Source organism: Cricetulus griseus, chromosome 6, assembly GCF_003668045.3.
Source record: "Cricetulus griseus strain 17A/GY chromosome 6, alternate assembly CriGri-PICRH-1.0, whole genome shotgun sequence".
NCBI classification, from domain to species: domain Eukaryota; kingdom Metazoa; phylum Chordata; class Mammalia; order Rodentia; family Cricetidae; genus Cricetulus; species Cricetulus griseus.
In genome coordinates, this window is record NC_048599.1 from 62,896,280 (window position 1) to 62,919,077 (window position 22,798).

At 39.0% G+C, this 22,798-nt stretch overlaps 1 protein-coding gene across 8 annotated transcripts in view; it reads right to left on the reverse strand.

Moving 5' to 3' along the window:
• Positions 1-22,151, reverse strand: part of Cdin1 (CDAN1 interacting nuclease 1) — a 213,756-nt gene extending 191,605 nt beyond the window's left edge. The window contains exons 1-2 of one of the 8 annotated variants that reach the window (XM_027422252.2): positions 21,753-22,138; positions 20,386-20,436 (exon numbers count right to left, since the gene is read on the reverse strand). In XM_027422252.2, the coding sequence (XP_027278053.1) occupies positions 20,386-20,436; positions 21,753-21,853 (152 nt within the window). In that variant the 5' untranslated portion in view covers positions 21,854-22,138. Of the gene's footprint in view, positions 1-20,385; positions 20,437-21,752 lie in introns of all 8 variants that reach the window. The other 7 variants (XM_027422249.2, XM_027422255.2, XM_027422250.2 and 4 more) reach the window with 7 other exon arrangements.
• Between the last annotated feature and the right edge of the window lie 647 nt (positions 22,152-22,798).

Consider the following 22,798-nt stretch of genomic DNA (forward strand, 5'->3'; position numbering starts at 1 on the left):
CATATGTACACTTATCCCTCCCACACACACACAACACATACAAATGAAAACATAATAAAACTAAAAAGGAAAACAGCTAATTTCTGAGTCATTTCACATCTCACACCAAAATACAGACTGGCCATCAAGTCTAGAAACATAGCCATGTACGACTAATTGGCAATACAAAGAAAACTCATTATGGTTCCAGACTATAAGGTCATCTTACAGCATCTCCCCCTTGATTTATCAAACCTAATGATAGTTATGTTTCCAAATACTAGCTACATTCTCAAAGTACTTTGTCACCCCTGAAAATGTGCAAAAGATTTTGCATGGGCATTTTGGCTCTCATTAGAATGTGTTTCTATAAGAAAACAGCACTCATTCAAAGACTTTTCAAAAACAGAGTCATCTCTTTACAGCTAGAACACACAGAGGAGAAAACTTTGATTACCTGAGGGCATCAGCAGATGAAAGCGGAGGGCAAGTGACTCAGGAGTTAGTAATGGTGGGAACACTGGCCTAACTCTTAATGGAACACTTATCTAGCCACAGCAGCGGGCGCCTGCCACAAGAGTACTCTCAGGGATTCAATCCCTCGGAGTGCACATGCTTAAGAATTACAATAGTTCGAAGTCAGTCTTTCTCAAATTAACATACAGCAATTTTCAAGACCAAAACAAGATTATCTATGTCTTTCGAATCTCAACTAGGAAAAATAAGTTTCATTGCTACAAACAGAGCACACTTGAGCTGCATGTTGACGAGAACCTGAGTGTTTTGGTGACTGATGCAAGATAACAACTCAGGGATGTTCCAAACCATCATATCCATGACAAGCTTTCTGCCAGTGAGCCTTGCTCCATGGTTTATGATTCTGGAAGGAGTACAGTGTAGAGTTCATCAGCACCACGTGCCAAGCAGGACTTTACTTAGATGGCTAGGATTTCCAGAGGAGGCCTAAAACCAAATGCCTAAATATAGAAAGTTAAGATGATGAGGAAGCTGAAACCTTTATTCTGCTTGGGAAACTGCCATATTTGGGACAGTTTGGCAGATTAAGATAATTAAAGAAGAGGTCACCAAAAAACAGTGTGTGATTTTTGTGGGCACATTGTTTTGTAAATGCTCAGGTGTGAATCCTTTGAAGGAAAATCTCACTGGGGCTTGATAACAGAAGGCAGATCATTCTAGAAGGTCTAGATTTGCAGATAAATCCATGCCATAGATCACAGATGTACAACTTTGACAAGGTCAGGACTGGAGTACATTGCATGTGTCTCGTCAGAATCATGTAAGCTACATGCCTAAGATCATATGAAAATGACAAAGAGAAAAAAAATAAGTTTCTAGTCATAAATCTGCATGGATTCTTGCTAAAAAGGTTGTATATGGAGATCTCACCCTTCTAACTTACCACACCTCAGGGTCAGGGTACTCACACAGGGTGCCTGATGTCAAGCCATAATGAACTCCCAATTAGTAATGTCATTCACATTCTAAAGAGAAATTCCCCTTCTTAACTCCAAACATTACCATTGCAGTCTAGTGCTCAGAGCAAATGCTGCAAAGGCTTTTCTGATCCTCCAAACAGCATAGAAATAACAAGATAAAATGACTTCAGATCACACGAAGGAAATCTGTTTACTGCCTCCAAAAGATAAAAACCACTATCTAAATTGGAACACACCACTGAAAATGCAGGGGACTGGGAAGACAATGGAGTAAAAACAAATGTTAACAGGCCATAATTTCTTCAGGTTAAATTCTTTCACCCAGTTTTCTATCTAAGTTTTCTAAACTTCTGAAAACTGTAACTAGACAGCAACCACTGACATCAATGCCAGCATGGTAGCTGCACACAGATCACAATGAAGAATAACTTGGGCATGTGACTTTTTTTTTTTCCTTTTAATATCACCTTCAACCCAAAGTAGTTGTGTTACCAAAAAAAAAAAAAAAAAATGTAACTAAACCAAATCATAAACAAGAATTTAACTGAAGAGCTCTATTCTGCTCATTTATAATGTGTTACCTGGAAAAAAAGCAGAAGGTCTCTCTAGCCACCTAATCACCATATCAATGACACATGCCACAAGAGAGAAGCGCTAGTTTATTTGATTGATCATGGTAGATAAACTCCAAATAACAGAGAAATTAACAAATGCTTGACATTTGCTCAACATCCATTATTCTGACACTGCTTTCAGAATTTCAAAGCCTGGGAGTATGCTTAATCAACATTCATATTCCCTTGTGAGCTACAGGCACCATATTGCACCCCGCCTTCATACTGATGAAAACTGCATATTGGCCATTTCCAAAATGTTCTGGGACTCCACACAGGGCCCCTTTTCTCTCTTGTTCCTGCTCTGCAGTTTTCTTTTAAACACTTCCAAGATAAAAGCATCTGCCAGTTTTTCTCTCTAGGGATGTATGCAAAATGAACTTAACAGTTTTAAGGCAGGAGTAACCCTCACATCTAAATTCATTCATGGGACAGAAAAGGGCCTAAGAGGCCTCTCCAGGGACAAAACCCTGTAGAAATTCTCCCCACACACAACAGTGGGAGCTTTATAAAATCTACGTCCAGACAATTTCCAATTCAAATGCCCAACATAGCATGACCTTTGTCAGATCTCCGAGCCCAAGATGCACCCATGATTTTTTATTCTAACCAGCACAGACATTAGACAGGACACTGTGGCTAAGCAGGAGGTTCAATATTTGCATGCTCTTCTATTGTGAAAATGTAACAGTGACAGCAGGGTGTCAAATTCTTTTCCCTCTAGAACTTTAACTCCATAGGAGAGGCATGGCTGACAGATGACTCCCCAACATCTGTGTTATGTACACGGCACAGCTGAGGAGCCCCGGATCACTGTCAGAGCATCATGAAGATGACCTGCACTTTGCTGATGCCTTCTTCTCAGCCCTGCCGTCCCCACCCCAGATGTAGAAATATCTATAATGCAAATTGTGTGGTTTTAAACAAAATACAAAAATGGCAACGCAGATGAACATAATTTATAGTCATTAAGCTGTTCACGTACCAGCTCAACATATGTTGTATAAATGTTCTGTACCGAATAATTTATCACATCTGACATAGTGTACATCATATTGTTTTATTTAATATACTTACTAACATTTCATAGATAGAGCATCGCTTCTGAAAGCTCAGAGAAAGCACAGAAAATATTTACTCACTTCCCAAGATTTATTTTGATTAGCCTTGGAGTCACACAACAAAGTACAACTCACAAAATTACAGGGTAGAGGTTTCCACACAGCCATTGTTTCACACACTAAAACATAACGCATGCACTTACATCTGTGGTCGCTTTCATTTCATTTAAGACCAAGAGGAGACCAAGACCAGACTAAATCCCTAACTGCCTACTGAATATTTTCTCATTTTAAAATAGGACTTAAGTATCCTGACCCCAGAGTAAGAGCTTAAAACCCAATCTCAGGAAACACTGGTAAATTCTTTGTATGCTATCACATAGAACTATAGTGGGCAACAGGAACAAGGCCACATCTAAGTCACCACCTCAAAAGGGATCATTAAAATAAAGGAGCACTGGCCCTATCTGAAAGACAGCAAGAATTCACCCATCGGATGCATGAAGTGACACAATACAGCCCTAGGTACTAAACAGAAGAGTTAGAAAATAAAATTACAGCCAAACACAGTCCTATCCAAGGGAATTCACAGTTCATTATATAGGATGCAAAGGAGAGCAATGTATAGGTTCTCTACGAACAGATAAACATAACTATAACTGTTAGAAAAGCAAATCTTAGTGGATCTACTGTAATACTCAAAGGGGATGGGACAGATGGGGACAGACAGGACAGACAGGAGAGGTAAGGAGAGAAGATGCCTAGGAGAGAAGAGAGAAGGAGGCAAAAAGGATGGACCCAAGGGAGAAACAAGAAATGGCATTTAAACTTGTTATATGGATATGGGTCTTCCAGGTAAAGGACAGAGAATGAACAAAGTGGCACCTGCTTTAATCCCAGCACCCAAGAGGATCAAGAGGATCAAAAGAAAGATAAAGCCTATATAGTCAAATAGAGTTCAACACAGAAAACAGCAAGTTCCCATCTCCAGTTCAAGGCTAACCCACTGTAAAGGAAGACCATCTTAAAAAAAAAAAAAAAAAGCCAAATATGAAATAACAAAGTAATTTTTAAAGACAGAAAAGGATGGGAAAGTTAGTAAGGCTTTTCAAAGAAATCATGAATGTTTTCTGGCTTTGATCATTTTTGAGCAAACTTCTTTAAAAAATGATCAGATCACCTGCTATGGGAAAAAATATTGGGGGGCGGGATGCAGGGACATGAGATGAACACAAGCAAGAAAGTACCTTTCTTAGGAATTGGGCTTTGTTGCCATTTGTGAGTGAAAAATGCCAACTCTTCCAAAGTGTGCAGAAAAATAATCTCTCCACAGTAATACAGCTAACATCCAGGGAAACCCCGTCTATTTCAAGACAGACACTGCAGTTCAGAAGCAGGGCTTACTCTCTCAAGATCTCCACCTCTCGGTTCCATGACAGGAGAGCTGACAGTCAATGAGAAACTTCATGTTGAGCAAGAAAACCAGGGAGCCATATAATACCACACTGAAAGTCAGATGGCAGAGTGCCTTCCGAAGAAATACAGAGCACTGTAAAAATACACAAGGGGCTGTCACACTGGATCCTCAGAAAAGAAAGATAAAGCCTATAAAGTCAAATAGAGTTCAACACAGAAAACAGCAAGTTCCCATCTCCAGACTGAAAATAGGAAAAGAACCTAGTCTAAGGTGTGGTGACAATGGCACCTGCAGAACACTGAGTTAACAACGAGTTAACCCTTGAGGTTTGAGGTCAGGGCAAAACGTTTGGCCCACATGTGTGGCTTTTTATGAAGGTGAGTTCTCGAATCTGCAGCTTGAGAGTTGGGTTGAAGGCAGGGAGGCTGTGCACTAACAGGCACAGTAAGAGTTCACCAAGAGCACTGAAGAAAAGGGGTTTGAGTGTTGTATGTTCTTGCTGGGCCCCCTATCATCACCATCACTCTGGCATTTTATTTCTAGACAAGAAATATATTTTACCTTTCTGAGATTATTTTCTGGTCACAAGCCAACCATTGTGAACCTTGCAGTGAATCGCTGAATAGAGCACTTTAAAGGGATAAACAATTATAAAAATAACTTTGTCACAAGCACATACATTTTACTTTATTTAGTGATGTAATAAGCTTAGGGGCATATATCAGGTCCAAAACGGTCTTGGTCATTAATTTAAGCAATAAATCACAGGTCTTGCCAACAATGACGGCAAACAGATGCTAACAAGGAAATGTATTATTTAATATTGCCATGTGTTATAAAAATGTAAGTGTGTTTAAGACATGTCTTAAATTTTTATAATAATATGCATTTAATACATTACTGTTTTGACACATGCAGGAGTCAGATTTATAGATCCCATTCCTTAGCTGCTGCTTCTGTGAACACCAGAGCATATTCTCCTATGTTTTTTTTTTTTTTTAAAAGAGGAGACCCCTTTAAAGTGCCCACTTGCAACAATATCTAATTGGTTGTCTTGCTGGTTTGCAGTAAATAATGTCAGCAATAGAAACTCATTAGGGAGTATGTCTATACTTTGCGTAATCAGAAAAAGAAAACATATTAAAATTACAATTTTAAAGAGACATTACAGACTAAGAAAGTAGAACACTCATTTTCTCACTCATTTTGAATTCTTTTATGTGATAGCAAACAAAAAATATTGATTAACAAATTAACAAGTAATGATCAATATTCTATCACTTGGAAACAACAACAAAAAGAAACCCTAGTTTTATATCTTTAGTTAACAATCCAAAGGACCATACAATAATATCTCAGAACACAACATAATCAAAATGTGAATCTCCCTAACCAGATTCAACAAACCGTGCCACCTCATGACCTGGACTTTGTACTGTTCCCTAGGCTTACATCCCTTTTCCCAGCAAGTTGAACCTTCCTACACAAAGAGCTTCTAAGGAGAGATGGAGGCTAAAACAATAACCCAAAATCTACAGGTTTCTTCCTTCCTTTCTTTCCATCCATTCTGATAAACAGCGTTTTGTATGTGTGCACATTATTTTTATCTGAACCCCTTTGCAATCAATTGCTAGCATGATCTTCCCCCTTTTGTGTGCAGGGAAGAGTCCATGCTTTCGAACACTTGAGGAAGCAGTGCTTGGAGTATGGAAACTAAATTTTCTTCATTAAATCTACTCAAGCAGATATTAAAAATGCATTTAATATACTGGTGATGGTCGGTGGGCACCGCTGACTGTGACAGGCCAGTTACTGATGATGTGCCGTCAGATGGCCTTCTCAGCAGGCGTCTGGGTCTCAGGCTGCTGAAGGACAGCAATATCTTCCCCTGTGTGTAAGCTCTATTCATCTCCCAAGTATTTACTAAATCACAGGCCTCTGCACACACAGCCCACATTTCGGCGTATGCTAACAAATGATGGATGGCCTCGTCAATGCGTTATGTCCTGAAAGCATGGTTTCCTGCCATCCTGATCATCAAACCCCAGCGCTTCAGAGCTGATCGGTCCTGGGGAATAGGTTTTGCAGGCTCGATTAAAAAAAGGAGTTCTTTCCATCTGAGCCTCTGACACTCTCCTCAACTATTTGTTGTTCCAACCAATTATTCGAACAAAATATTCAATAGGTGTTCAGGTACCGTAACACTAGAGGCTTTTCCTAATGTTTGATATCATTTTATTTATGACAAAGCAGTAGTCAAGGTATCTGGTGATGAAGGATTTAACAGTGAAATTTACGTTTTTAAAACAATCTTCCTTCTAGGCAAAGCAGGCAAAACCATAAAAATATTTTATATTATCACATCATTCTATATTATATTATAATGCAAGTGGATTAGCTAACACATTCCAAAGGACATTCGGGGGGGGGGGACCTCTAAATCACAAGAGCCTTTTAAAACAATAACTCACATGAGTCCTCTTAATTACAACTTATCTAAAGCCATACACCACTTAAAACTCTTCTGACAGTTCTAAAGTTCGGTGACAAAAGTTCAACCTGTCAAAGGAGAAAAACAACAACAACAAAAATCCTCTTTAAAGAACATATATATTCAGTTCCAAGCTTATATATGTATCTGTCCTATAAGCCATAGAACATTTTTATTTTTAGCTCTATAGCTAGCTTATCTGTGAGAGAGACAATATCACACTCAGACCTTTCACTCAGAAATAATCAATGCAAAACCAGAAGAATTTAGCACAATTAAACAGAGAGCAGAGCTTGGAGGAAACAGGGTGCTGTTTAAGAGCCAAACAGTGTGTGCTATAAATAAGCTTCTAGATATGCTTTTAATTTTTTAAAATGAATCTAAAAAAAAAAAAAAAAGAAAGAAAAAATCCAGTGTGGGGTCCTGCTTCACCAATAGCTAGGTGGGCTGAGAAGCCCCTCCCCACAGCAGGAGTCCCACCATGCCCTGCCATTCCCCTCAACCTTAACCTTGAGATTAAGCTCACTTTTATTGTGCACAAAGGTCACCTATATTAGGTCAAAATTCAAAGTCCCTTGTCAGAAAAGGTTGATATATTCCAACCTCTCCTACTCTATGCATCAAATTTTTCATGGTAAAGTCATACTGAGCAGACAGTTTATTCAGCAATTTATTGTGCCACTGTAATACAATACAGAATACAATTGTCTAAAAAGCTATTGCATGAATAAAATATTTTTCATGACAATGTGCCAAATCTAGACTCCCTTTGCACCTCCACCAGTGAAATAAAGCTACCCCAAGTCTTAATACTTCAGAAAAACTAGCTGGCAAATAAGAGTCCCCAAACATAATCTGTAGCATAATTATGTATTACTTCCACAGACTTGGGCTACAGGCAACGTTTTGTCAATGTCTTTCAAGTTTTTAAGTACTGTTTTTGCAAAAGGACAAAAATCTATGAGCTACTTTAACACTTTCATTTGGACCAGTTGAAATGAAGTAGCTCTAACTCTGAGAGCTTCTCTCTTGACCTAGAATATAGTAGTATGGAGTCTCTGTGATGGAGTAGAAAAGGAAGGAGGAAGGTGAGGTCTTGCCCAAGTCATTATCACTCAACTGTGAAGTAAGGGAAATTAAAGGCTATCTTTGAAGGCAGCATTCTAGAAAACAACACATCAATAAAAGCAAAGACTTAAGAAATAATAACTCTAGTTTCTTTATAAATTTTATGCAACTTTGTATTTTCCATTAGTCTGCACTTAGTCAGTATTAATATGACAAATGGCTGTAAGCTCATTTAAAAACACATTCTTCAAAGCTGATTAATGTCTGCCTTAAACACTAGAACCAAGACCGGGTGTTGGTGGAGCACGCCTTTAATCCTAGCGCTAGGGAGGCAGAGGCAGGCGGATCTCTTGAGTTCGAGGTCAGCCTGGTCTCCAGAGGGACTGCCAGGATAGGCTCCAAAGCGACACAGAGAAACCTCCTGTCTCCAAAAAAACAAACAAACAAACAAACAAAAAAAAAAAAACATTAGAACCAAAGTCAACTTTCATGCGATGATCCTAAAGGACACATAAGCACAGTTTTTGCATTCCAGCTGCTTCCTGATAAGTAGGATTCAGAATCCCAACTGGTATTCAGTCAAATACAGCAATAAATGCAAAAAATCAAATTGAAAACAAAGAAGTCACTAGAGCAGCAGTTCTCAACCTGTAGGCTGTGACTCCTTTGGGGGTTGCATATCAGATGTCCTGCATATCCGATATTTACATTAAGATTCATAACAGTAGCAAAATTACAGTTATGAAGTAGCAATGAACTAATTTTATGGGTCACCACAACATGAAGAACTGTATTAAAGGGTCACAGCATAAGGAAGGGTGAAAACCACTGCATTAGAGGAAAATAATTACATGAGAAAATACTTTAAAATCCCCAGCTTTTAACATTCTGATTTACTCTGTCTTAAGTACTGTTCATATAACATTACTTTTGGGGGACAGACAGACAGACAGACAGACAGACAGACAGACAGACAGACAGACAGACAGACAGATAGATTATTTGTCATCATCAGACTATAACATCAAGATTTCACCACAAAAAAAAAAAAAAAAAAAAAAAAAATAGCAAGCTATCCATCTCCCCAGGGATTACAAAGGAAAACACTTTGGAAAACTAGGCAACAAAAGACTATAACCCTAAAAAGCACTGCAAGGAACATCCTTGAATAAGCAATAGTAACAATAACAAGAGGTGTGGTAGCCACGATATCAAGAATGGTGTTCACTATGTTACACGTTACTTTCTCATGGTAATGATTTTATTTCACAAATAAGGTACTTCGTCAAGGGATGAAGACACACACACACACACACACATAAATCAAGTTCTTCAAACCAACTTATGAAAGTATTTAAAACTAAAAACTCTCACAGCCTCATGGGGTTCATAGAAATATGCTTTGGACCCATAATTCATAAAATAATTAACCACAAGCAAGCAAAACTAACCTACCAAGGTCTAGCAGAAGCTACAACTCTCTAAATTCAACAGCATACCCAGCTGACTCACTCTGGTGGGCCCACCCCAAAGAGATTCCATTTGTCACTCTAAAATGTACAATACTGCCCTGTAGATATTGTCATATTCTTGTTACTTTTTGCATGTATGTTGTGCGATGTGCCTGTCTGTGTATGTGTATGTATATGTGTGTTTGCATGTGTGTGTGCCTGTGTGTAAAGGCCTGAGGTTGACACCAGATGTCTTCCTGGATGGCTCTCCACCTTATTCATTGAAGCAAGGTCTCTTACTTGAAACTAGAGTTTGTTGTTATATCTAGCCTAATTAACCAGCTTACTCTGGGGTCCCCCTATCTCCAGCTTCTGAATGCTGGAATTACAGGTGGGCCACCATACCAACCCAGCATTCACATGGGTTCTAGGGGAGCTGAACGCCAATTTTCACATTTGCATAGCAAGCACATTTCCCACTAAGCTGTCTATCTCCTCAGCCCATCATATTCTTTAATGACTAATAATTATGATGTAAAAATGAAATATATCAATTTAGTTCTAGAAAATGGCACTAAATTAATCTGTAATCAATTAAGAGTTTCCCATTGTCTTTCATTATAATTGCTAAGCAGGATAGTCACTTCTTACATTGGAATAACTAGTAATTAAAAGTATAACTCATAAGCTTAAAATTTCTCTAGAAATAACTTCTGACATGATAAGCCCTTAAGTATAACACTGGTGGAACATTTCCAAATCCCTGCTAAAAGGAACTATAACATCCTTAAATTTACCTGATTAATCTATTTTGGAAGGGATTAATTTTCCTAAATGAGAAATCTGTAATATGCCTTTATAAAAAAAGACAAGAAAGAAATTTTCTTCAAATCAGTTCAGTCAAATACAATATCTGTTGTTACTCTGTACTGCAAAGATGCAATGTTGGAATTTTACATTGCACATATAAGGAGAAAAGAGTCTAACACAACAATAAGAATGAATGAAAGGCAAATGGATGTATTTTGAGCCCCTTTTCTGAAAAAAGTTAAAAGACTGAGAACAAATTGGGTTAAGAAATTTCTATGGAAGTCATTTTATAGAGCTATAATATGTAACACAAAAAGTCTTAAATCATGGCATTTGGAGTTAACTGCCTTTGGGTGGGTTCACGGTTTGGGTTAAGGGGGGAGCAGGTTTGCATCATTTGGCGATTTCTATGGTGTAAATACCCTTACCACTGACTTCTAACAACCAGTGTGAGCAGCAGGCCATAGGGTCTGGAGAAGATACTCAAAATCAACTCTCAGGAGCCAAGAAGAGACAGTTCCAGAATTCACTGGCCATAAGCCAAACTCAGCCCACAGATTTACTCTGTTTGGCCAGAAAAATGTTGGCCCACATGGTGTTTTAAAAATTCAAGCAAACTGAAAACACTGAATATCCAGGATAGTTTTGTTTTCTTTGTTTGTTTTTGTTTTGTTTTGTTTTGTTTTCTTTAAAAAGGGTTTGGAGGTAGGAGAGTACAATCTAGATTGGGCTCCTAAGGAGAAACCCCGGCAGCAGTCAGGTCCATAGTCCTGTGGTGCAGAAAAGCAGCTGCCATATCAGTGTACAAAACCTGCTTTTACTTTGCCTAGATGCAAACCAGGCCAGCTGCATTCACTCTCTTGTCACTGATCCCTGCCTGACCACTGGTGTGGTGGGAGTCGGTTCTCCAACTGAAGAGGAAGTGTGGAGAGGCAAACAGCCAGAGCACAGGGAAGCACTTCTCTACAAGTCTCTGCATTTAGCATTAATGAACTGAGACCAGTTCTAAATGCTATCTGAACCTAACACTAGTTCACTCTAGGCCACTGGATCGAAAAATAGTAAGAGCAGTGGCAGTGTTTGTGATCTGTACATGTAGGTACCAAATATGCCACCATAGTGCAAATAGAAATTCAAAAAGCGCCAGGGGTTGGTGGCTCGTGCCTTTTTAATCCCAGCACTCGGGAGGGAGAGGCAGGTGGATCTCTGTGAGTTCCAGACCAGCCTGGTCTACAAGAGCTAGTTCCAGGACAGCCTCCAAAGCCACAGAGAAACCCTGACTGGAAACACCCCCCACCCCCCACCCCCCACACCCCCATGAGCAAAAAAAAAAAAAAAATGCAAAATGCAAATTTGTGACAAATGGTGGTTTTATCTTTCTATATCCACACATTATTAGTTGGCCCCAAAGAATACAGATCTAGACAACTTTTACCTTCACCTGTCAGAAAGTGATGACTACGAGCTGTGTGTTCCATGAAGGCTATACATACAGGCTGCAAGAGTCTGTGGTTTTTGTTTTTGTTTTTTTTTTAATGTTATACAATGAAGTCTGTCTCCCAGTCCCAGTCCATTTACCATCTTAGCTAAATGAGGCTTGAAGTGCAAGTTAATTTCAAATTTTATAGCTTTGCCTACCAATACTATCAGCAAAAACAAACAGCAGAATAATATACCTTAAGCAAAAGATAGCAGCTTGAGAGAACTGTGGACAGGAACAAAAAAGAATTGAAAAAATTAATCTCCAGTTTTATTTCTTGTGTGATTGGAGGGAAGCTGATGAGATAATGCTTTATCTCTGAGATCTTATCTACAAACTAGACACCTACAAGAGTCTTATTCAACCAGGAGTCAGAAATACTACACTACAAGCTTCAGGATCTCAGGGGATTACTGTATACCACAAAAACAAATGTCAAACCAGGGCCTTTCTCCTCCTCTACTCATCCTCCACCTGGCAGAATGAACAGACCCGGTTCCGACTACCTGAGATGGATCACAAATCCACATGGTGAACAGAGACTCATAAACCCGTTATGTACATGTCTGAATCTTTCACCCATCACAGCTGATCTGAGGAAGAAGCAAGTGAACTGGCTGATAAGTGAGCTTAACTAAATACTCTTGTCCCACAGGTTTGTAGGCTCTAAATATCCTACCAGATGCAAACTGAGAAGTTGAGGATTTGCAACAGCCTTAAATGATAACCCTTGTAAATGCTCAGGGTCAGCTACATCACCCATTTCCTCGAACAGAAGAAACAAAAGATTGGAGTTCGATTAGCTTATCCTTTCTTGTTCTAAGAGCAAAGACTGAGTCATAACAAAAAAAAAAAAAAAAAAAAAAAAAAAAAAAACTTTTTAAAATAAATGTAAGTTAAGGAGAACAGGATGGGCAACAGTATACCAGGTATTTTAAATCCAGGTCTTAGACATGACTTCTGCTCCCAGGACAATCACAGGAAAGACTAGAATGCAGCACTAAGTCAGGGAAAAACTCCCTAGTTCAATATTTGACTGAACACTGCTATCAAAAGATATGATGCTACTTTGTTTTCTCTCTACATGCATCTCATTGTTTCAAAATATTTACTCTTATTATCTTAAATTTAGGATGCTAAGTTGAATAGTTTAAATTATTTACAGTAGCTGATGCACTACATTTCCAGCATGTAAAACAAAGAGGTTTGGAGAAATTTCAACATTTTGCTTGGAATGAGAATTGTGGAACCCCCCTCAGCTTGATAAGACCCCAAAATGTATGGGGTTACAGTTTGAACAAGACAGGAGGTTGGAAACCATATATTTTCTGTTTGGAAGTAATAGTGAACAGAAAGACCACACCTCCACCAAGTGGTGCACTTGAAAGTGCGAAAAACCATGTGAGGGCCCCTAGCATGAAGGCGCCTTTGGATTCTGAAGGAAGTTAACCAAGAGCCTCACAGCGCAAAGGAAGGGAAAGAGCAGAAAAGCTGAGGTGGCATTAGTTTTACAATGTGGCCAGGAAAGGGAGGATTGGTGATCAACATGCTCCCCGCTCTGTGGCTGTGTCCCCACACAGCAGCTCACTATAATCACCACCTCAAATCGTGGGGCACAGAATAGTCCCCTCTGGTGTCAAGTCCTGGGAGCCCACAGTCTTACATCCACTATGTGCTGTTCCCCTCTTCTCCTTCAGTTAGGGTTGCCACACCAGCCACAGTGCGCTCTATAAAACAGCCCCGTGTGCTCTATAAAATACAGCCCAGGGTATCTGCCACTACCAGCAGAAAGGATAAAGATGCTCTCCATCAAATGTTTGAAAATATCTACCTTCAATAATACCAATAAAAAAAGAAAAACCTAAAAAATTACTTTACCCAGCCTCTGTATGTTGTACATGACTTTTACATCTGAAGGTCACTTTTCAGACTTAACTGTAACAAAGTACTTACATACTGATTGTTTTATCCTTAAAGAAAATTCCACCAATATAGAAAAGTTGCATAAAAGTACATAATAAAAAATAATGGTAAATTCACTCCACATTTATTGAAATGTTAAATAATAAAATATTATTGCCTCATCCTTTCATTCAACCTTTTTTCCTAAGGAAATGTGTAATTCTCCGTTATTGTTTCCATACAGGTTATTGCTGAGGAAGCTGAGGTATGATGTCTGAATACAGACTTCAAATGAATTTGGTATTTTAATAATATGACTATCCCCCGCAAAAACCTAGTAAGCAATGCAATCAACATGTGGCTGCTTCTCAGGATATTGCCATCTAAGGGTGTTCCTAAATATTCCTTTACTGAAATACCAGGCTCACCTTACAGTGTTACAAATACAGAAGAGTACAAATATCTGATGAAGGCCATACGCAAGCAAAATGACCTCTCAGAAAAACTGAACGATAACCTACACACAGTAGGATAACAAACTCAAAACCTGAAATCTTACAGAATAAAAAAAATCACAGTCTACAAGATTACTAACAAATATACAACAAGTAATCACATTCAGTTTGACAACCTAATCAATAATTGCTGCAGAAGTATTATCCAGATATCTGCAGAATACATGAATTAATACTATTTTTAATGTCTTGCAAATTAATTGTATTTCTTTGGCAAAGCCACAAACAACATTTCAGGTTCGATAAAAAGACTTTTTCTCTCTTTATGAGAAGCCAGGCTCACCACAACATTATCAGAGTGTGAAAAACTAACCACAAATTAAGAACCACCACTCAACTCAATTTCGACAAACAAGGCCTACCGAAACAATATTTCAGCTATGTAAACCAAACCTGAGCATGAATTATACATTGAATTACTTCACTGTGATTCTTAACATTTTCAAAGCTAAAAGTTTTTCAGTGTCATTATAAGTCAATGACAAAATGCTGAAATATGCAATGCAAGTTTTGTATTTGATGAATTATCAGAAATAATCAACTGGTCCATATAAATATTTTATTTTATGCTAATCTGCTGTCTTTTGTGTATACACATTTGAAAATGACACTACTCAGAGATTTCATCTACTGTAGACAAATGACTACATTCTAATTGTGGTCACACTCAAATCCTTAAACACTTTCTATTGGTTCTTCGTTATGCCAAGTGTTTCACCTGCTGTTTTAATTAGTGTTCTCCATAATCTCAAGGAACTTACCAGGAAGCACCAACAAGGTAACACCGCAAAGACAGACACGACTTGAGTTTGAAACTTCTTTCTTCTGTTTACTAGTTTCAAGACTGGTTCCTTTTACAATGAGGGAGCTTTGACCCACACCAACATGAGACAGAACCAAGTGGTTCCCTAAAGCAATGGCTAGAGAAAGCAAGAACACACAACAGAGAACTCCCTGTGTGAAGACCCAACATCATAAAATACATCCTGTGTGGAGAACAGTGGGTGTTCCAAAGACAACAGTGGCTCATGGCTGGATACTTCCAATGAACATAAATTAAGTAATATTTTGTGTTTGTCTGTAGCTGTACCCCTAAGTCCACCAAGGAGCAGTAAGTTCAACATAGGCAGAGGCTAGCAGAACCATCCTTCACTCTAGTACTCTAGTTAGGGATGGATGAGGAGCTCAAGAAGATGGCAGAGTTTAAGCAGAGGGGACCTAGCCACAGTTTTTAACTACTAATTTGAGATTTTACTTGGAGCAGGAATTGAAGTAATTTTTATAAATGAGTGGTTGGGTTGCCTGTCTTAGTTAGGGTTTCTGTTGCTGTGACGAAACACCATGACCAAAGGCAAGTTGGTAAGGAAAGGGTTTATTTGGCTTATACTTCAACATCACTGAAGGAAGTCAGGATAGGAACTCAAACAGGGCAAGGTCCCAGAGGCAGGAGCTGATGCAGAAACAGGAAAGGAAGAGGACATTCCTCAAACAACAAAAACCAAAAACAAACCAAAAAAAAAAAAAAAAAAGAAAAACTGCAGAGTTCAAAAACAATATAACAACTGACTATATCATGTTAAAACTAATTTTGAAATTCTGACAATTGGTCCAATGGTTATGCAAAACATTAACATTATGGAAGAGGGCATAAAGAACTATCAAGAATACTACTACAAATTTTCTCTGAGTTTAAAACTACTTACAGATACATATAATATATACAAATATAGAGTGTTTGAACAGGAAAGTATATATAACAATCTTAGGAGGCACAGTTGATTTCACTGAGAGTGTCTTCCTGAATCAGAACCCAGGAAATAAAATACAAAACGTAAACATTAAATACAGCCCTGACAACAGCTTTAGGTACTAAACTCACACAGTACACCTAATCTGCTAAAGACAGAAAGACCCAATATTATTAAACTGTAGAGAAAAAAAGAGTAAGGGTAGATTTCAAAAGATAAAGTATTAAAGCTCATAAAGTTCTACCACTTCACAATAAGTAGAGGATTTTGTTTATTCTTAAACAGTGTTGGGAACTGTACTCAGAGCTTTGTGCAGGGTGGGAAAGTACTCTGCTATCTAAAGAGGGAAAAGGGAGTTCCGAACTTCAGTGAGGTGGTTTGAAATGACATAATTTTGCAATTTCACTGAAAAAAGTAAAGACATACTGAAGTGAGTCTTCCCTCACTTCAGGATAAAATTAATGCTGGAGAAAACTTACTTCACATTTATGCCTCTTGGCATATATCAAAATTAAGTGCAACTTCAAAAATTAAGAATTTAAAGCCAGGCGTGGTGGTACACACCTTTGATCCTAGCACTCCAGAGGCCAAGTGGGTGGATCTCTGAGTTCAAGGCCTGATCTACAAAGTGAATTCCAGGACAGCCAGGGCTACATCTACACAATGAGACCTTGACACATAAAACAAACAAACAAACAAAAGCCAGGTATGATGGTACAGACCTTTAATTCCAGTACTTAGAAGGCAGATTACCCTCAGTTCAAGGCCAGCCTGGTTTACATGGTAAGTTCCAGGATAGCCACGGTTATGTAGAAAGACCCTGTCTCAAAAGTCCAAAGTGCAAAAACAAAAGAAAAAAAAAAGAAACCTAAATTGAAGTTTAAGGAAGTTAAAATCAGAATACTTAAAAGCAAACTAGGAAATATCCACAACAAAAAAGACAAGAAAAACAAACTCAACATCTTTAATGTCAGCACATCCAAAAACTAGTTAGCAATAACAAACTTCATAAAAGCAAACACTCCCAAAGAAAAGTAGACATAGAACACTAACAGGGTCCATTAGTGCAAAAAGAAAATTAAATAGACAAAAACTATTGAAATTACCTACAATGAATTGTAATTTAAAAAACACTACGTGTGGGTATAGTCCAATGATAGATTGTTTTTCTTGCTTGGATAAGAACTTAGATTTGATCTCCAGAAGTGGGGACAAAAGAAATCAAAAGCTAATATAACCCCAAATTACCAGAAGTTATTCTTAATCCAACATAGTAACGATTAAATAATGACTCTGCTCTATGCTGGCAAAAATTACAGAGACAGGTATTCCCTGTTCTGCAGGTAAAAGAATTAGCATCTTCTTGGTAGTAATTTGCCAATACCCATCAACAACCTTCAAAAATAAATGTGCTTTGATTTGAAACAGCCAGTAGTTGTGTTCAAGTGTAGCCAACTTGGCTTTCCAGAGTCCCCAAGTTCCTCTCAGGGGTCTACAAGGTCAAAAACTATGCTTTACAAAAATATTACTTCCCCTTCTATTCTATTGACATTTGTGCCTATTTTATATTACAGTGGGTAAGTTTCCAATTCATTTTCTTAAATGTGTTTTTAATAGAAATAGAATTGTATCACTTTCCTTTCTCCAACCCCTTCCAGCTATACTCTCTTAGACTCCCCCCATGGCCAGTACCCTCAGGTTGATAGCTTTTTAACTTCCAACGTTTAACAACAAATTGAGACAAGGGTACTACAGCCATTTTCAAACTCACATACCTAACACAGCTTAAAAAAAATAGAAAGTAGCCAGGCGTTGGTGGAGCATGCCTTTAATCCCAACACTCACTCAGGAGGCAGAGGCAGGCGGATCTCTGTGAGTTCGAGGCCAGCCTGGTCTACAGAGCAAGTTCCAGGACAACCTCCAAAGCAAAACAGAAAAACCCTGTCTCAAAAAATAAAATAAAATAAAATAAAATAAAGTAAAATAAAATAAAAAGTAGTCAGGCAGTGGTAGAGCATATCTTTTATCTGAGCACTTCAGAGGCAGGGGCAGATGGAGCTCTGTGAGGCCAGCCTGGTCTACAGAGCAAGTTCCAAGACAGCCAAGGCTATCCAGAGAAATGCTGTCTCAACAAGTAAATATATATATATATATATATATATATATATATATATATAAAATATTTCACTTCAGAATATTCACTAATTAATTCTCATCCTCTTAAAATTCTGTATGCTGAATTTAGAAGTAAATAAAAACACCAGTTTTAAAGATATGATGGTGTTTCCATGGAGGAACGTACCTGACGAAAAGCTGAGCTAGCCACTTTTTCCAGGGAATACAATTCTTACTTGAAAAAACAATGAAAAAATTGATTATTCAGATTTGGGTATCTGGCAGACGTTTTTCTCAAATATAAATGACATGAGCCTGTCATTTCAAGGAAAACAACTAATAGCATGTGTTGCCAATGATAAAATTTGAGCTTTCAAGGGAAAATTCAAATATTGGAAAGCTCATATCCATCACCATAGCTTGACAGCTTCAAATCTTACAGACTTCTAATGAGATCACTGATGGGATTAGCAAATGTGATATATATCTATATATCATATATTATACATATATATACATATATTACATATTACAACATATTACAACTTGGAGTTGTTTCTCTCCTTCCACCAAACATATATATATATATATATATGTATGTATGTATGTATGTATGTATGTATGTATGTATGTATGTATCTGGTTCAAAACCAGTATTCCATTGGTAAAAGACCCCCTGAAATTCAAAACAGGCTACTTGGTACAATGCAAGTTACAATGCAAGAAGGTGACAAGTCTTTGATGGGGTTTCTTTTTTTTTTTGGTTTTTTGAGACAGGGTTTCTCTGTGTAGCTTTGGAGCCTATCCTGGCACTCGCTCTGGAGACCACGCTGGCCTCGAACTCACAGAGATCCACCTGCCTCTGCCTCCCGAGTGCTGGAATTAAAGGCGTGCACCACCAACGCCCAGCTTATTTGATGGGGTTTCATATTTCACATTGCATTCAGCCTTCAAGAAACTATCAGTTATCTAAAAAGCCTACTAAGTTACTCTTCTCTTTTGCAACTACATATGAGTCCAAAATTTCTTGGCATTTATTCTTTCTTTTTCTATGGTAGTATACAGCTGTGTATGACCAGCCAGCCACATGTCTGTGAGTACACTTGTCCATGCACACAGATCCACATCAGATATCTTCCCTTATGGCTCTGCATGTTTTTTGAGGCAGTCTCTTTCCAGGACCTCTTCAGTGCTAGGGCTTCCTTTGTATCCCTCCTCCATACAACATGGTCAGCAGTATCCCATGAACTTGGTACCAATTTCCGTGTTAGTTTTCTTCCTGTTGCTGTGAAAAAAAACTCCACCATGACCGAAAAGGCAACTTGGGGAAAAGGGGGTTTATTTCAGCTTACAGTTGCCATCATGAGAGGAAGCCAGGGCAGGAACGTGGAGACAGGAACTAAAGCAGAGACCGTGATGGAACAATGCTTACTGGCTTGCTCTCCATGGCTTGCTCAGTCTGCTTTCTTACACATGCAGGACCACCTGTCTAGGGATGGCACTGCCTCCAGTGGGCTTAACCCTCTCTCATCAATCACTAATCAAGAAAATACCCCATAAGAATACCTACAGAATCTAATGGAGGCATTTTCTCTATAGAGCTGCACTGCTTTTCCACAGATGCTGGGGATCCAAAGTCAGGTCCTCATGCTTGTATAGCAAGCACTTTACTCAATGAGCCATCTCCCCAGTCCTCTTGCTATCTTTTAATCAGCAACACATGACAACCCGTTAAATGTAGAAGTAAAAGCAGATTCTTGTATTTATGGCAGACACTAAAGAAATTTGCAGAAGTATACAACCATGTCATTTGTTTAGACCTTTTTTGGAATTATAGCTATTATACACAAAATACATTAACAAGTAATATACTTACTATTTTTCAAAACAATTTAGTAATATTTTTTTTAATTTCGCAGCTTTAATTTATATTTTAGTAAATACAGATATAACCATACAAAGACACACACACAAATGCATTCTAAAAGGGGGGTGGAGGGTAACTGGTGAGACAGGTTAGTGGATAAAAGCACTTGCCACCAAGCCTGACTATCAGAGTTCGATTGCCAGAACCCATTTGGTGGAAGGAGAGAAACAACTCCAAGTTGTAATATGTTGTAATATGTAATATATGTACATAATGAGAGTAAAGTATCAAAAGGCTCCAAAGCTGCCCAGCAATGCATGTATGTGTGTGTGTATAAATATAATATAAATATAATACATATTATATGCTATATAATATATATACACATGATTTATATGTATATCCTATACCTTTTCCCTTGGGTGATCAGCCACCACTTGTTTGAGTGTTCATGGACAGAACTAAAAAAAGTTAATGACAATAATTAAATTCCAATTTGTCAACTGTGTTCTTGGACAGGAACTATGATAAAAATTCTCCAGCTAAGCCAGGCAGTGGTGGCACACGCCCTTAATCCCAGCACACAGCAGGCAGAGGCAGGTGGATCTCTGTGAGTTCAAGGCCAACCTAGTCTACAGAGCGAGTACCTGGCCATGTTCCAAAGCTACATAGAGAAACCCTGTCTTGAAAAGCCAAAAAAAGAAATAAAAATTCTCAAGCTATAAAGGGATAACTATCACACTGAGGTATGGAAACACTGGAAGGAGAAATTTTCTGTTTAAAGACTAGGAAACTTAGTCTAACAAATATCAGGTCATAAAAGACATGCTTCTAATTTGTATTGACATTAGTATCCAATAACATATTTTTCAATGAAATCTCTCTGGTGATACGTGGACAAAGGCTATGCATTATAGATAGGAAAGCTCTCTATTAGGGGCAATTATGCTCAATACCATAATATGGCTTTGAATTAGAAAAAAATAGGTACAAGATGTTCCGAACTATTGTATTAACTATGATAACCTTGTTGTCTTGAACGGTTTCTTCAAGACATGTTCTGTTTTCTCATTTTTGAGATAAGGACTCTATGCTATATAATCTCTAAGAGGCCTTTCCTAGCAGCTCTGATAATCCTAAAAGCCACAGCAAAGCAAAGAGAGAAGTATGAAACCCATGGGGAATATGTATGCACATAATGAGACATTCAGACATGGAGGTCGAAATGGACAGACTTGAGAGCATAATCCCTAGGATACCAATGTCCTCGACTATACTGAGAATCTTTTCATTGCATATTCAACAGCACAAGGCCTCCTTTAGGCCTGGGCAAAACGAAAGGGTCCTCTGTTTAATCTACCACCTCTAGGTGTCTAGGCAAAGTAGGCAGAAAGCCAGTCTGATGAACCTCCAATTCACCTTTTTACTTTGCAAAGACTCTATTACCCATCATCCACTGCTAGTATCTCTGGATTCACCCTAGACATTTATTAAGCACCTACTATGTGTACTTCCCCCAAAAAAAGTATCAAGTTTTCAATAAACATCTGTTGACTTGAATTCAATTGCAAGGCCTGCAGAGGCTCCAGGATCTTCAGCCATTAAGTGTTCTGTATGGTAGGCAGATGAAAGGGAGAGAGCTTTCTCATGATCCTTGACCTAACCCCTGTCACTATGTTTCTCCCATTTGCGTGTGACACGTGGCTCCTACGCACTGCCAGGGTAGCTGGAACTGGACTGAAGGCAAAAGGCTGTGAGAGTGGAGATGGGGACTTACCTGGGGAACCTCTGCTTCAGCTTCCTCAGGCTCTGCCTGGTGGGCGGTACAGACACTAGGCACTGGGCTATCTCCTCGTACTGGGCTTTGGTTAGTATCATATTGGGCCCAAGGGGGGGAAAGAAAAAAAATCACCCTTAGGCTCGTGCAGCCTTGGTGCCAGGAAGCGAGGGAAAGGCAGAGCACAGCACGACCCTGGGTCCTCCTCCTCAGCTACTCTCTATACCCCCCAAACACACCCCCTTGCTGCACGGCGGGGCGGAGACACGCCGCGTCCCAGGCTTCACCTCCGCTGTAGAGGCCGGCTGCAGACCTCTTTGCGCCAGCGGAGTGTACTGAGCAGCCGCAGTAAGCCGGGCCGAAGGCAACCAGCCGCCATCTTAAGTAAGGGCAAAGCAATCAGGAAGTGGCGGCTGCGGGAGGAAGATCCTTTGTGTCTTTTAGGGGCAGGTGTCCTCAATGTCTCCTGTCTGAGATGGAACACAGATGCTCATGGAAGCCACACTGATAGTTGCAAGAAACCAGGGAGGCCTGTCACACAGTTCAGGGTGCGGGTCTCACAGGTGACCCTCCAGCCTTGAGCTGGAGCCCCGGAAGTCCTCCTCCTGGGCGCGGAATTTGAATTTGTTTCCAGACACGCCCAGTTCTTTCCGCCCTGAACAGATGGTCTACAAGAAACTAGGTCCCATTTGGCGAGCGGAAGCTCAGCAGTGCAAAGGATCTCTGCAAACCTGCAGTTTGGCTTGTGTTGGGAATGTTCTTCAGCCGCTCTCATGGAAAGCAATGCTGTTTTAGTGGTGGATTTAAACCATGCATCTTAAAGCCACTGGCAGTAGAATGTCAGTTTCACTCCCTACACCTTAAGAAGTATATTCTTCTTTCTGGCCACCAAAATAGTGGGCGCCCGACAAATGTGTAGAGAAATGAAAGGCTAAGTTAATATTTTATTTTAAGTATTTACTGTGGATGGAACACAGCCCCTTAAGTCAGTATATCAGACAATAACCCCTGTAATTCCTTAAAACAAACAAAAAAAACTTTGTTTC